This window comes from Eucalyptus grandis, chromosome 1 (genome assembly GCF_016545825.1).
Source record: "Eucalyptus grandis isolate ANBG69807.140 chromosome 1, ASM1654582v1, whole genome shotgun sequence".
Lineage (NCBI taxonomy): Eukaryota > Viridiplantae > Streptophyta > Magnoliopsida > Myrtales > Myrtaceae > Eucalyptus > Eucalyptus grandis.
Genome location: NC_052612.1, coordinates 42,866,940 through 42,883,772, shown reverse-complemented (window position 1 = coordinate 42,883,772; position 16,833 = coordinate 42,866,940). Strand labels below are relative to the sequence as shown.

The 16,833-nt window shown below is 34.6% G+C and overlaps 1 protein-coding gene and 1 long non-coding RNA gene across 2 annotated transcripts; one reads left to right on the top strand and one right to left on the bottom strand.

Moving 5' to 3' along the window:
- The first annotated feature begins 397 nt into the window (after positions 1-397).
- Positions 398-3,536, top strand: LOC104421118. Its single transcript, XR_720937.3, has 2 exons — positions 398-673; positions 1,768-3,536. It is a non-coding gene; the product is annotated as an uncharacterized LOC104421118 (long non-coding RNA).
- A 2,062-nt stretch (positions 3,537-5,598) lies between these two features.
- Positions 5,599-8,713, bottom strand: LOC104423352 (protein FRIABLE 1). The gene is made up of 8 exons (XM_039299423.1): positions 8,561-8,713; positions 7,659-7,734; positions 7,488-7,612; positions 7,302-7,390; positions 7,039-7,171; positions 6,713-6,942; positions 6,126-6,602; positions 5,599-5,815 (listed from the first exon to the last, which is right to left on the bottom strand). The coding sequence occupies exons 1-8, from the start codon at positions 8,711-8,713 to the stop codon at positions 5,599-5,601; spliced, it is 1,500 nt and encodes a 499-aa protein (XP_039155357.1).
- Positions 8,714-16,833: the final 8,120 nt, after the last annotated feature.

Sequence of the window (16,833 nt, the reverse complement as noted above, 5' to 3'; positions counted from 1 at the left end):
ATATTGTTATCCAACTTGTTGGGGATTTTCCAAGAAGAGATTGGCTGACCCACTCATTTTGAAAACTTTTGTCCATGTGTTTGGTTAAATAGAGAATGGGGTCTACAAGAAAATTTAACAAAAGAAAAATCTCTCCAAAACTCCTTGAGATCATCATCTCATCTTTCAAAAAAAGAATACAAAAGTTATTTTTTTATTTTTTTATTTTTTTTTTGCAAGGGGTTAGAATATATTGAAATAAAAAAAAAGGAGGAAAATCTTCTTTAGCCCTTTTTTTTCGCTAGGGAAAAAATAAAGGAAAAAATATCATCTTTGTAGCCATTGGTACAGCATTTTTCTCTTTTATATTGAGAGCCTCACTCCAATCCCACCTTGCCAAACTTTGTTCAAACGAGAGAGAGAGAGAGAGAGAGAGAGATGGGTTCCTACTGCAACTGAAGGAGGCATCCAAAGGGATCGCATTGATCCCATCTCTGCACTAACGAACACCTCCCGCATATTTGGATTTTGGATCATGCTATCCCTTTGGATACCTCCTTTAGTGGCTTCAAATTTGATGATCTTCTCGTCGAGAATTGATCCGGCGACTCATGCATCACCAGGAAAGCTTGCCGGAGAAAAGGCCCAGAGAAGACCGAGTGAAGCCGTGCAATGCGAAAAATGAGGAATTCAAGTAAGTTGAGGTTGATGAAGACCTTCCCAATTGACTTCCATATCATGGCTTGAGCTGTTACCAAATACCACCCATTTGAATTGCTTATATAAGATGTGATACTGTGCACGAATTCTGATCTGGGCTTACTTTCTGATATGGACATGTTATTTTTCAGGCATTAGTTCCACTTGTAGGGAAGTAGGTATTGGGTATGTTCATGGATGTTCTTTCTTTTTCTTGGTTTTTTTATCTGCTGGAAAGCAAAAATCGGTCTCTTGGAAGCTGAAAATTATATTGATCATGAACAGAAGATATCTCTTAGATTATAAGGCTTTGGCCATAGAAGAAAGAGATATTTGACCAACAAAAATCGCTTTGCTTCTGTTTTTACTTTCTAACTACTGAGCTTAATAGTCTTTTAAAATCGTCATGGATCATCAAGGAATTTTTATATCGAAGAACTTTTCCTAAGCAATTTAAAACTGAAGCATACTTTGATAGTTTGGTTTATCCATATTTGCAATTAAAACAGTAACTTAGCATAGGTGAAGTGTTCGGATATTATGCTGATGTCCCACTTACCTGGCATTTACTTATTTACTGTGTCAAAATTGGTGAATGAATCAGTACACATGTTGCTTGCTCAAAACACGTGTGAAATGTTTTGCTCATTTCAATCTATACTGATTCGTGCACAAAAATGGAGTCTGTAGACTGGGGAAATGGAGTAGCTTCTGATGGCAACAGTGGTAATAATTTCTATCTATGTTTTGCTCAGTAAAACCGCCATTTGAGAATAATCTCATCTACGGATGCTTCTGGCAATTGATTTGATTTATCTCGCTCCTTTGATAATGCCCTTCTCTTCCAATAATCTTTTTGAGTGATGCAAGTAATCAAGATGTGCCATGTCCGGATGATTTTTCTTCAAAGGCTGTTTAAGAACTAATGCGCGCTTCAGTTATATGCTTCTCTGATTTGTGATACCAATGCAAGATCAGTGAATTATTTCTGTGTGATCATTTTCTTTTACTGTGAATACAATGAATGTCGACCATTTTGAGTTACATACGTTGAAATTTGTTTGCAATCTCTCTTGTGATAATTTCCAGATGAATTGGGGTGGTGCCTTGACAACTTCAGCAGCATCTTGCATGTCACAAAACCTCATGGAAGTTACAATTTGAGACTAACATGGTACACAATCAATTACAGTATGCACGAAACACACGGAGTCATCCACGTCCTTTTAAGTGAGAGTTAGTGACAGATCCATTGTTATTAAAATGAGATTAGCTGAACCTTTTAGCTGAGTCCATATGAGTTTGCACAGGGCAAAAAAGAAGCACCATAAGCTCAGATGGGCGTGGAAGGAGCAGAGGAGGAGGCTAAACCCTAGAAGTGGATCATGCATTTTCTGGATAGACCAAATTAAATTGAACTGTTTCTATTCTTTGCTTCCTCGAGAAATTTGCTATATCCACGAGAATTGAATCACGCAGTCCTTCACGACAGAATAATACAGCTTGAATCTAGAGCTTCAAACCCACACGCTTTATGAGGCAGTAATCAGAATCCAAAGCAAATGAGAAGTGTCACTAAAGGATCTCTTTTATTCTTCCAAAGTTGGGACCTCACAATGAGGAATCATGCACATGATGAGCGCTCAAAAGATAAAATAAAAGGAATAAACTCTCCTTCAAACCACGTCTCTATGAATAAAAGCATTTTTCAAGGGCATGCATTTTGTTGCGCCTCTCTCATCACATGCCTCCAACATTCTATTCTATGTATGATTCCTTTCCTCACATGGTACCAACCTTCTCTCTAGTACTCAATGCCTTGAGGCTTCTCTTTACCATAAATGTTTATTGGACTAGATATCTCGTAAAGAAACATCAGGGTATGCTTTCATTAGAAAATACACACAAAGCCATTATCTGAGTGTGGTTGGCATTACTAATTGTAAAATATAAGATTATAATCTCTCTCTCTCTCTCTCTCTCTCTCTCTCTCTCTCTTCATCCTTCAAGATATTCCTCTTTGAGTGGGATCTCATGGGCATGAGAAAATCAAGTTATACCACATGATAATGCTTTGAGAAAACTTAGCATATGCTTGAATCTCAATCTAGATGAGTGCAAACATTCATAGCATTTTTCCATTAATTCACTTAATTTATTCATATGAAAACATGGGTTCCACTTCCCCATCATCCTGCGATTTTCCATTGTTGTTGGATTAGATATCTGCACAGAAAGGTCATCAAAGCTTGAAACGAAATAAATGCAATTGGGGAAAAAAGAGCACTCAAAAAATGGGTCCAAGCGAGAGGAATTTTTTGGCACTAGATGGTACAGACTGTCTTCAACACCCCACATATCAATTCTAAGATGTCTCCTCCTTGGACTACAAAAACTTTAGGGAAGGACATGGGGAAGATGACAAAGAAGAAACCTCACAGGCTCACGGAGAGAAAGAGAGAGAGAGAGATTATGATATTTCAACTGCACGAGGGATTGGAATTGCCCCCTTCTAATGGGACCCCAATTCCTTGACCTTACCTCCTTCCTATTCCAACTTCAAAATTCTCTCTTACCCAACTAGATCCTTCCCCGTTCCCAGTACTAGTCACTCACTCTCTCTCTCTCTCTCTCAACTATGAGAGACTATTGAGGCTTTGCTTTCTCTTTTTTCAATCTCAAATTCAGTTTCAGCCACAAATTGAACATCAGGTGGATTTTGATTGTGATGCACTGTTGAGTGTTTTGGGACCTTATCATGATGCGCTCTGGCGCCGATTACCTTTCTGTTTTACAAGAAACAATATGTTCTTTGCTTGGTGTTTTAGTCATTAATGTGATATTTCTATTGTGATAGGTATTTTTTTTTCGGTCTTTTGATTTCATTCGTCTTACATATAATAGGGATTTAGAGAATACAATGAAATCTCTATTCTTGGTGTATTTGAACTTTATATTCAAACATCAATTCAAGTAAGAAAAATCTACCAAATATTATCTATTCGGTGATTTCTAGAGAAGAATTGGACCAGTATTATTTGGTATGAAGATTATGTGCATCATTGTCTCTAGACTTGAAAGAGATGTAGCAAGGGCATCACCCGATTGGGTGGGGGAGAATGGCATGGCCCAAGAAAATGACATGATCTAGATGTTTTTTGAATGAAGGATCGTGATTGATCCATGAAGAACGGGCAAATTGCAAAGCTCCTAGTCATAGAATTTATTTTGTATTATAGAATACTCCAGGAGGCAAACAATGCTGTAAATAAATACTCTTGTAATAAATGTAGGTAGCTAGGAGATGCCATCTATATCGTTAGATTGAGGAGAGATCTATGATTACGTTGAACCTAATACATATAGGGGCTCATCCCCTCATTTGTATGCATCTATTTTGTTGCATAGGTAACGAAACACTAATTCCGTCTACCTAACCTTAGTGGAACGCTAAATTCCTCTACCAATGACAAGTAGGGGGACAATTTCGGAGATGTTGGCCGAACTATTTGGTCCATTTACATTTAAGCAAATTCTGGCCAGAAAAAAGAAGTGTTGGGATTTAATTTAACAAGAACCCTAATCTCACTTTGATCCTCATGTTCACTAATGTTGACAACAGAAACACGCAGAATTGAGTCCCCATTATCGAACACAGATCCTTTATAGAATTTCCCAAATATATGGCCAATTTTGACTATGTTGTGCACCATATGTTATATTCTGGCCACCTTTTTTCCCCAGTCATAATCATTTTAATGGAACAAGCTCAAATGTCAAGGCTCGAGAGTCAACAGAGCCCACCAAGCATTATTATGTCTGAATAGATTGCAAAGATTCATCGGATCCTACCTTTCTTTCCTTCTTTTTAATTGGTGGTCACAATACCCACAATGAAGAAGACCCTGTTTGGTAATTGACAAATTAGTAAAAATTTATATTCTAGTAGTTTTGAAATAGAATCGTGTTTGATAAAATTTTTGTTTTCAATGACAAATTTCTATATTTTGTTTTTGTTTCGGAAGTAGATTTGGAACAAAATCAAGAATAATAATAATAAAAAAAAATTGATTCTTGTTCCAGAACAATTCTAGAATCAAGCCCATATTTTCTCTTTTTATTTTCTTTTTTCTTGTTCTTCTTCCATTTTCTTCTTCTTCATCAATTGCCACTGCCGTGGTTGTTGCAGCCGCCGCCCACCGTCATCGATTGTCGGCAACCGGTTCGGGCGGGCTCGCTAGCGAGGCTCGGCCTCGCCAAATCCCACCGGCGGCTGGGCGAGCGGGGGCCTTGCCGGTGGCTAGGTGGGACTCGCCGAGCCTTGGTTTGTTGCCAATGAGGGCCGGCCTCGCCGAGGGCTGATGATGCTCTGGTGAGATCACCGACCCTCGTCTGGCTAGTCGCTGGTCATCCCAAGGCTGGTGACCGACCACTTGAAGAAGAAGAATAGGAGAAAGAAAGGAAAAAAAAAATGAAAAAGTTAAAATGATTTGGAGTAAAAATTTTGAGTACGGTACCAAACATAATTCTATTCTAGGAATTAAAATTTTGGACGATTCCAAACGAGCTTAAAATCTTAGAAATTGTTCTCGAGAACAAAATAAAAAAGAATAATTTTTTATTAAAAATTGTTTCCGGAAATAGAAGCGTTATCAAACGCGTCCAAAGCCACCTAATTTCCAACCAAAATTACATCAATTCAATATGTCCTCGTTCTCTATGTGTACAATTCGGAAAGCCTGAAAATGAAACCGAAAGGATACTGTATAATATATGCACGAGTAACCGACCAAAAGAAATTGGGTAGCTTCCTTGTCAAAGAATTCTTCTCTTCTTCATCCCCAGCTTGAATGGAAAAATTTGAACTCTACAAATGTACAACAATAGCTCCAGGCTTTGGAAATTTCAATCTTCTCAATCTCAAAAACTAGTTTTGTCATGGAGTTTAGACTTGTCGCAGATGCAACCAGGGAAAGGGTTTGCATAGAAATTCTCTTCCAATTTGAAAGATTGTCCTGATTGCCGACGGGATGGTAATCCCACACGGTCCTCATGTGACTTCTTCACTTGCCATGAGAAATCATCCCAAGATATCAGGCCCCCATCCAAATCATCAATTAACTTCACAAATTTTTGTCTGCCAAAACAATCGAAACGACAAATCAAGGCTTGCAATTTCTTTAGACTGAAATAACTTGAAATTATTGATTCAAAAGGAAAAAGAAGGAAATTCACGATACATAAATAAGATAGACCTTATAATTGTCCCACTTCCAGTCAATATTATAATTGAGTCTGCCTCTAACTAACACAAAACTTGATCTAAGATTATCAATTGTCGGTTGTCATAAAAAAAAAAAAGAACGCATTATGTTAAGGTTGAACAAATGACATGCCATAGAAACTTATGAAACATTGCCAGTCTTTACACGTCTTTTTAAACTTACTTGTTAGGACTGATTGTCTTCCTGAATCCTTCGAATCTCCTATGACCTTCCACTGCCTTAGCCATGTTGCCTTCATAAGTGTGAACAAAAACATCACTTTCCACTGCCACAATGAAGTCCAATGCCGCAAGCTTATTTTGGCGGTGCTTAAATTGCCGCAAATCTTCTTCCGTGAACAAATTGGAATGCGTGTAGATGTTCGGGTACTTGGATCGAAGCGGACCGATCCCATTTTGACCGTATGTCTTCCCAGCAACAATATATATCTTGGTAGACGAAGGGAAGCCAAGCGCCCCAAGGAAAACTGCGCTCTCCCTTGGGGTCATCGGGCACTCACCCTGGAGCCGCTTCTCTGTGCCATTGATTATCTTTTCCCTCCAATGACGAGTGTTATTTCTCATTAGCTCGAGCTCATTGCTCTCGGCTGCGCTAAGACTGTGGTTGCATCCTGTAAACGCAAGCATGTCTTTTTCATATCTGTAGTGTTGTGATTATACTCGTAGTCAATTGATTTAGTAGTGGAAAGTCATTAGAAAAGGACAAGACGAAGTGATGATTTTCCCTAGAAAACTATGTCTCTGTAGTACCTTAAATGAAGAGCAAGGTATGGTTCATCATTTTCTCTAAGTCTGCCAATTAACTTCTTAGCAAGCTCTTCGATTCCATCCTCATATCTAAGCGCCTCGTACATTGCCCGGCACCGTAGTCTTTGGATTGATCCGGCCAGGCCGTTGTTGACAAGGCGAGAGTCGGTCTGAGTGAACCTGATTACTTTGCGGCGCTTCAATATCTCAGCTATCTTTCTATAGTAACTAGGCTGCAAGCACGGTGTTAATCACTTCTTAGATGTAAATGGGTATATGAGTGAAAACATGATCTCTAGTCAATGTAAACAGTAGGGCCGAAATCTTACCTTTGACCAGGAAATTGGGGGTTTCTTGAGTGGGGTCACTGATGCAAGTTTTGGTGGGAGAGATTCTACAATATTGATATCATCTTTCAGGACATCCATGAAATGCCTCCAGTTGAACAAATCTTTGAACCCACTGAATCATCAAGGATGGCATTGGAATCAATTAATCGGCACATGAACATACATATATAACGAAAGAAAAATAAAAAAAGCAATCTCATTATATAGTCTTGGGGTATTGGAATGAAATCATCAATGCATACCTTGTATCTGTCCAATAGGAAGTAACATCCAGATGAGGCAGCACAAGGGTGGCATTCATAATCTTAGCGATCGCAACCATGTCGCTTATCTGCGATAACAACAGGTACACAACCGAGATTTTATAGCTGTTGAAATTAAGTCCAGATGTATAATACGAAGCCCTTTTTATTGTTAAGGAAACTTACTCCTATTTTCATTTGATTCAATCCCCCGTTCGCGTGGACTAAGATATACCCATTCGTCGGGTTCGCTGGACCTAAAAAGGGAAAATAAAACAGATTCTGAATCACGTATGATATCACTTTCCTTTCTGCAATCGATTGCATTAAACTAGAATGGAAGAAAGACCGTCAAACCTGTCTCGTGCCTTGAACGATTGATACATTTGTAGTATCTATTGATCACAACTGGCTGCTTCCAGAGTGTGGATGTCTGAAAGGCAAGAAACTTGGGATCAGTTGGCAGTTACTGAGGTAATTGAATCTTGAGCAAAAATATGTCAAGCGAAATATGATCCTTGTTGGCCCTAGAGTAAATTTCGACCTTGCAAAGCGTTTGGCGAAAGATATCAAGGTTAGAAGTTCAAACACTAAAATTAGCTTAAAAAATCCTGAAAGGTCCTTATAACAAAGATAATGCGAAGTAATTTAATCATACTTGTTATGATATCTTCATCTCAATCAAATCTAAAAAATTCACAATTAGGTTCGCAGTATTTCAGAAGAAGCTTCTATGACGCTTCATGTCCTTCGATCACAATATGACAAATTTGTTAACCAGACGTAGTCTGCAGACTCATCATTGAAGACGGATAGTCGCCAGAATGCAACTTTTCCCCTTGATTTTTATGGTGAGAATCCAGGTCTGAAACTTACCAAAAGGAAAATTTCTTATGGCCCAAATGGAAATAGCCAGTGCTTGTGTTAAGATACTTTTGACCTCGCTCAGACAGAAATAACGAGCGTGTGCAGAATATAAGCACAGGGACGTGATTGCCCATTTCATGCACGCAGTAGACGATCGTAGAATTACAACGAGGGGAAAAAGGAAACTTATGGATGATAGGTCTAAGAATATACACCTGAACTTAGCTCGAGATAGATTAAGTCAGCGATATGAGATAAATTTGAAAAGTATGCACATAACCTGAACAACTTACACACAGAAGATCAATATGCATTCGTTTGCGTGTGCACGCCCGTGAATATATCGCAAGCAAAGGGCATTGCACGGGGCATATCTAAGAAGAGGATCTTACTTCGGAATTGTCCGACGACCCTTTGTCATAGTCGACCACACCGGTGTTGCGATTTCCGACGCCTGGGTGGTTAAGAACCTCAATCTGACTCAATCTGCTTATCATCACGATCTTGGAAAGAAACCAGAAACTAAGCATCGCCGTCACCGCCATGATCAGAAGAACTCGCCCAAGAAAACGGCGCGCTCTTCTGTGAATGAACATCGTCGACTTCGGCACATCGGGTTGATTCTCTAATGATTCGAACGCTCTTCTTCTTGTCATGGATGGAACCTGAAAATTTAGATAGAGAAAGAAGGAGAGGGCATGATAAAAAAAAAAATTGTTTTATTTATAGTAGAGGAGGAAAGATTGGAGCTATGAGAGAGGTCAGGGATTTTTCTTGAACTCTTTCTCTGGCTCTTGATGCTTGTACAGTTTTTGGTATAACGGGAGAGCGCGATGTGAGGATGAGCAAATTTTGTGGTTTCGAAGGGGGAAATGGTTTTCAACAAGAATTGCTAATCGTTGATTTTGAATTTATACTGAAAATGATTTTTTTTTTTATGTGTTTGTATTTAAATAAGATTTTATCATGCGATCTTCGACTTAAATTGAAATTACAGCAAACTGACCTTGAGTAGAATTGGAATTCTAGTCTAAATTAAGAACTAGCATATAAATGCACAGACAATAAAGAAAAAGTCGATAAAACTAATTTATACTATCAAATTTATAGAATCTAATACTAACTAACTTTATAAGCAAAGAAACATCATATGAAAAAGTAATTTCACTCGGCAGGAAGTTCTCATTCTTAAAGTCTTTATGTGTAACAATTTTTATATATCTTCAACATATGTAGTGTGCGCACATGTTGCAAATCTCAAGAATTTGACATTGAGAATAATCTAAAATTTACCTTGCGAGAGAATGAAAATATGAAATAATGAATTTTTTAATTCATAGCAATTCTTTTCAATTTCTACACATATCTTCCCAATCCAACTAACAATTCAAATGAGCGTATAGATGTTGGTTAATGGAGATTTTTTCAAGTTTTTATGGCTGATATTGTAGATCAATGTCTAGTTTAAAATATGTTTCTTATGAATAATGGAAGAAGGAAGTTATGATCAATAAACTATCATTTAATTTGTGCGACATCTCCCTATTTACCCTTGTATTTGATTTATTCATCAAGATGACATTTACGGGACTTAGGATTCCCAAAAAATTGGGAGGTTAGAACTTTTTTTGTGGACCACATTAACACCATTGACAAAAAAGGAAAAAAAAAACAACGAAATAATGATACAACTTCTACAATTTATACCATATTATCTGTCTATATTGCATATAAAGTAAACTTTCAACTTTGATGTGCACCCTTCAAATGACCAAAATAACCTTATTCGCAATATGAAGTACCGAAAGAGAAAATCAATTATTAAATATGAAAATTTGGATATTCATAAATAAGTACTTAACAGATCTTATTTTAAGATAATGTATTGTGTTAGATTTTGTTTTAATAATCTATTTTACCCATAGCCATTCATACGTTATTTTCATATTTATTTATGTTTAAATAAAAAAAGAAATTATTTACATAACCAAACAACTCCTAAACTTTGGTATTCAAAATTTATTTATGGGTTTCCAAAATGTAGATTTTGTTTTCATGAACAAAGTAAGCATTTCATTCATAGAAAAGTGATAATTTAAACAAAAATATGCAAAGTATAACAAAAAAAATTTAGTATAAAGGAAGTCTCATTCTCATAGATTTAAACATTAATCTCTATAAAATTCTTTGAAAAAACCATAAGAAAGATGGACATAGAATATAATATTTAAAAAAATTTGAACAAAATTTTAGAAATCTTGCCAAGATAATTATAGAACACTGAAGATATTCATGAAACGGGAAGATGTCTCTTATTCAATTTTTCATCACTAAACTTATGCTTTTTTCTAATTTAAATTTCTTTTATTGCTTAAAAAATATAAGTGAAGAAGAATGTCTTTATTATTAAGGATAGAATTTTGTTATTATTTCGAACTTAAACTTGGTTGGTTAATTGCTCATTTAATTTAAACAAAGCCAAAGTTTCAACTTACATCTTATTTCTACTTTGTATTCTTGAACTTGGCAGTTTGATGATTGCTTGCTTAATTTAAATTTTGATGTTAATTTTAATTGGATATCAAGATTGGCATGTTGAGCTATGACAATTTCTTACCTAAATTGAAATCTTTTCTGCAAGCCTAGAAGGTGTTTGAAGAAATACCCAACAGGTTTTATTTCATCCTTGATAGGAAAAAAAGAAAAGAAAATAGTAAAATTAGACCTAAAATGGCATATTAGTAATTTTTGACATACTTAAGTGCAATTTTGTAAATTTGCAGAATTGGGAGGACTCTTTTAACAGTGATATCTAATTGTTTTAAGTATTAGTTAGTGGGTTATTATGTTAGATTAATTGTAAGATATCAAACCCATTCAAAATGACTAGATTTGAAGCTTTACGGTAAATTTGTAATTTCATCAAACTAGGGGACTACTATGCAAAAACTGGAAATTTTGGGCATTGTTCATAGCATTTGAAATTTTATGATAATAGGTAGTTAATTTATTTTTACAAATGATTGCTTAAACTAAACAATTTATACAACTAGTCAAAATTAGACTTAATTGCACAATTAATTTTAAAATGGTATGTTTTGGTAATTTCATAAAATTTGCGGAGTGATTATATTGTAAGTGGTATTCATAAGTTTAATTAAAATGGCTTGATTAAGTGAAGATTGGAAGTTAGTGTACATTTGTAAAATGAAAAAATTTGTTGGGGCAATTATATAATTCTGAAAATATGGAATTATAGGAAATTAGATTTAGTTTTGATGACTAGGGTGCATTTAATCAAGGCGTGGGTTTAGAAATGAAAATTATATTGGTTACTTGAGTTATAGAAATGTTGATTGTCCAAGAAAAATTCATCTCAATGAATTATGAATTTGCAAAAGTTCTATATTAAATGTTGATAGCATGATATTTAGAGGGTGAAGATTTATATGTTGAAGTGCACTTAATAATTTTATTAGCACTGTTTACACAGAAAATGCCAAGTGAGTTTGTAAAAATTCATGGCATTTGTTATGTAGTCATGATTTGTACGTGATGATGTTATTTATTGAATGATGAAAGTTTTATGATTGGGTTTGCAAATGATAGCAAAAATGAGCATTTGGTTTCATTATTGGTATGGGAAATGCCAAAAAGATTAAAATGATGTTATTTGCATTGTATGATCGAACATGCAGCTATTATTTTGTAATAACTTGTATGCATTTATGACTTTAGGAAAAAACAAATGTTCTAATGTCTACGACGAGTCTCTACAAAGTTGAAATGACATGAATTTTTATGATTCATACACAAAATTATATAGCTTGTACAACCTATGATATAATATCATGAAATAACCATCATCACATGTATGTACAGTGATGTATTTATCTTTATTGATGTAGAGGACACCTGTATTAGATGGGCTAAGAGGTGTGGCAAGGAAGTGGTTATGATTTCATCTCCATGAGTTGATGGTGATGATTCATCATTAGTTAAGATGGGTCATGACTAGTGGCAATTAGGAAATAGTTACTTACTTGTGTATATTGGTGAGCTATTATATATTATTTGCGCATCATGAAATAGCCTATATGTGTATATTTGAGTGTTAAACTAAATATCAGACCATGACTTCTATTATAATTTGTTGCATACATCATAATGGCTTACATCTTAAATGAACTTAAAAATATGTTTCAAAATTATAAATAAATATTTGCTATTAAAGTAAGTTGATCTTCTTATCACTGAAAGGAGCAAGTGATTGGGAAATTGACATGATCGAGTACTATGTAAAATATCTTTTATGCATATATGATGGAATATTAGATTCTTGATATTTATGAATCTATGTTATGAATGGTCAAATATGTTAAATTGCAATTGCATTACAAGTAGTTGAATCATGTAGAATACATGTTGTATTCCTCAAATGGTCAAATGATTCCATTATGAGTATGTAAAAAATTTAAAATGAGGTTAATATAGGTTGCACCCTTGTCAAATGAGGGATTGGCATTTTCAATTTTAAATTAAGTTTTAGCCATGAATTAAAGATCAGGTAGATGTTGATTATGATGTGTTGTTGAGTGTTTTGAGACCTTGCTACGATGCACTCTTACTCCAATTACCTTTCTCTTTTACGATAAAATACATTCTTTGCTCGATGTTTTGGTCGCTTATGAGATATATCTAATATGATAGGTATGTTTTATGGTCTTTCGATTTTGTTCGTCTTATGCATAATAGAGATTTAGAGAACACAATGAAATCTTCATTCTTGGTGCATTCCAACCTCATATTCAAACATTACATCAAGTAAGAAGAATCCATCGAATAGTATCCGGTTGGTGATTTCAAGAGAAGAATTGGACCATTATTATATGATATGAAGATTATGTGTGTCACTTGTCCCTAGACTTGAAAGAGATGCAACAGGGTCTTGCTTGATTAGGTGAGAGAGAATGTCATGGCTCAAGGAAATGACACAATCTCGAGGTTTGTTGAATGAAGGACCGTAATCAATCTATGAAAAATGGGTTGACCTCAAAGATACTGAGTCCTATAGTTTTCTTGTGTATTATAGAATACTTCCGAAGGCGGGCGATGTTGTAAATGTACACTTATATTACAAATGCAGGTCGTCAAGTAGGTAGAGAAATACAATTTCTACCTTTAGATTAAGAAGGGATTTATGGTTACAATCGAACCTATATTTATATATATACTTATACTTATATATATATATATATATATATATATATATATTTATATGGGCTCATACCTCATTTGTATCCATCTCATTTGTTGCATAGGTAATGCAACCTAAATCAATTCCATGAAAGTGGGGGGACAAAATTGAAGATCCAATTGTTTCATATATCTATTAGGCAACAAAGCCATAGCAAATTTTGGCCAAAAAAATGTATTGGGGTTTAATCTAAGAAGAACCTTAATGTCACGATTTGTTGCTTTTTTGTTGACAACAAAAACACCGAGAATTGAGTCACCCCATTATCTCCCTATGATCAAAACACAGAGATACTCCATAAAATTCTTGAGAAAGATGGTCAATTTTGACTAAGTTGTTCACCATATATTATATTCTAGCCACATCATTGCTGAAAACTAAACAACAATGTTATTGTTGAACTTGCGCTAGAAAACAATGTGCTCTTTTGTAAATAAAAATCGTTGACTTCGACACATTGGATGATTCTATAGTGATTCAAATGCTCTTCTTCTTGTTATGGATGGAACTTGAAAACTTAGGAAGTAAAAGTAGGAGGGGGTGTGATAAAAAAAAAAAAAAATGGAATTTGCTTTTATTTATAGAAGAAGAAAATTTTGAGACATGAAGTTGGAATGTTACAAATTTTCTCCAACTCTTTTTGGGCACGCCGGTGTGAGGAAGACCAAACTTGTGGTTTTGTAAGGGAAAGAGATTTCAACAAGATTTGCTAATTGTTGATTTTGAATTTATACTGGAAAATATTTTTTTTCCCTAGGTGTTTGTATATGGCTAGATTATACCATGCAATCTTTGATTTAGGGTGCGTTTGGATTTGGCCTTTGTAAGGCACTTTAGGCTCCTAAAGCCCTTTGGGCTAAAAATGGGTGTTTGGCAAAAACATTCACAAGTGTCTTTAGCTGAAAACCTGCATTTCGAAGGCTGAAATGCCTTGGGCATTTCAGCTTTCTCGGTAAGCTGGTGGAGGGTTTAATGAATTTTATTCGTTTGCCATGGTTGCCCTCATAACTTAAACGAAATTCCAAGTTTAACCTTCCGAAAACCCTAGATCTACGCACACGCTTTCCTCTTCCATTCCTTACCCACCCGCAAGTCTTTTCTTCTTCTCTCTCAAATCCACAAGCCTGACCGGCGTCGTCTTCTTCTCTCTCAAATCCACGAGCACGCACCAAGAATCGTCATTCGGAGCTAAACTCCGTGGAGGTCCGGTCTTTAGGTGAGTTGGGAATTTCATCTTGTAGTGCCCGAGCATGTTCCCTTTTCCTTGTTCATGTGTTCATCGATTTGGGTTTCTTTCTCGGATGTGTTTTTTAGCTCGCTTGCAAGCTCTCTGTTTGGGTGTTGTGGGAAAATGCAGAGAAAACTAGGGAAGGATTTTGGGTGTTGTGGGAAAGTCATTGAATTTGTTAATATATCTCTTTTATATATACATCTTAGTGCAAATATATATAAAAAAAAAGTCATTGAATTTGTTAATATATCTCTTTTATATATACATCTTAGTGCAAATATATATAAAAAAAGTCATTGAATTTGTTAATATATCTCTTTTATATATACATCTCAATGCAAATATATAAAAAAAAAGTCATTGAATTTGTTAATATATCTCTTTTATATATAAATCTCAATGCAAAAAAAGAAAAGAAAAAGAAGTCATTATTTTCGTTTTCAATTTAAAAAATAAAATTAAAAACTTAAATTGGTTTCGCTAAGGGACTTTACAAATATAAGTGTTTACCAAACAGCATTTCCCAAAGTTGCATTTCAAGGCGCTTTTCAATTATACTTTACCAAAGCAGTTTTTACATTTCATCAAAACTCTTTAGACCAAAGGCTTTTGCATTTCCTTAAAGGCTTTTCCCAAAAGCTTTCCCAAACGCAGCCTTAAATTGAAATTGTAGCATACTGACTTTATAAGAAAAAAATCTTATAAAAATTTATTTCACTCGGTAGGAAATTTCCATTCTTAAAATCTTTATGCACAATAACATCTATTATATATGTTTAACATATGCAATGTGTGTGTGCAATTCTTCTCAAGAATATGACATTGAATGAGGAAAATTGTTCTTATTATTAACAATTAAATTTTGTTATTTTTATTTGAATTGTTTTCATTTGAGACTTGCTAAAAGGAAAAATATATTTACATTAAACATTGTTGTTGTCATCTTTAGATTCTTGTCAAGTGACCTTGGAGTACTTTTTTGACAATATTTTTAAGAGTGATCTATGCCCGGACATGTTATTTAATGGTAAAATATATTTTGCTAACTCATTTTTCCAAGCACTGAAAATGATTAAAAGGTGGAAAATGCTTTTCAAAAAATTGCAGACTTTCACGAAATAACCGAACTTGAAGCTTGGATTTTTTTTTCTTATTGCCTCCTTGTGTTTTTCTTTTCTTTTCTGCTTTTCATTATTTTTAATTTTATGGGCCAAGTCCAAGACGCCTTAGGCATGGCGAATTTGTCAACGCTCAGATTTAACTCTTCTCTATAAAAGCACGAATAAGAGAAAATCAGTTATTTATTGTGGAACAAATCTCTTACTTTCGAAGCTTTAATCGATTAATCTAAAATTATAGGTAATAAGGACTTTCTAATTATAAGAAAAAAACACTGCCTTCGGAAATAATTTCTTGTGTTAATTTATATTTTTTTAAATATTTTATATGTAGTCATCCACACGGTGTTCTCATGTTTCTTTTTGCTTTCCTAAGTAAAACTAAGAAATTTTTATGTAACCAAACGGCCCATAATCTTTTATATTCAATACCTATTGCTGACTTTTGAAAACGTAAAAAAGAGAGGAATTTTTTTTTTCTTATGAACATATAAGCGTCCAATTCACGAGATCACATAACAAGATCAATATGAAATTATTATTTAGACAAATATCATGCAAAGTATACAAAAATTTCCGCCCAGAGGAAGTCTCATTCTCATAGATTTAAATATTAATATTTTTCGTATTCTTTTTGAAAAACATAAGAAAGATGCACCATGTCGGCTATTTTCTTAGCAAAAATTTAATGGAAAAATCTTGTCACAATAATCATATAGAAACATAAAATAGTCGTGGAAGGGAGATATAACTTACAATTCGCTCTTTTTTCTTTTAACTTTTCAATCATTGAACTTATGCATTCTTTTAAATTTTAAATTGTTTTTATTGCTTGAAAAATACGAGTGAAGAAAAATGTTCTCATTAGTAACGATTGAATTTTATGAGTAAAGAGTGCCGGTCGGGCACTTGATAAGAAGCATTAATCAGACTCTGAATTTTTTTGTGTTCATTCAAGACATGCTCAAAAAAGAATATATTTTTAATGTGCAATATTTATTAAGGTGCATAGGAAATTGTTCGTTCTATCTTTATATACTTATCAAGTGATCTTCTAGA

Coding starts and splice junctions, on each gene's coding strand:
- LOC104423352 (XM_039299423.1), bottom strand. CDS start 8,713: ATGGCGGTGACGGCGATGCTTAGTTTCTGGTTTCTTTCCAAGATCGTG. Junction 7,735..8,560: donor GGTCGTCGGACAATTCCGAA/GTAAGATCCTCT, acceptor CTTGCCTTTCAG/ACATCCACACTCTGGAAGCA. Junction 5,816..6,125: donor AAGACAATCAGTCCTAACAA/GTAAGTTTAAAA, acceptor TTGTTTTGGCAG/ACAAAAATTTGTGAAGTTAA.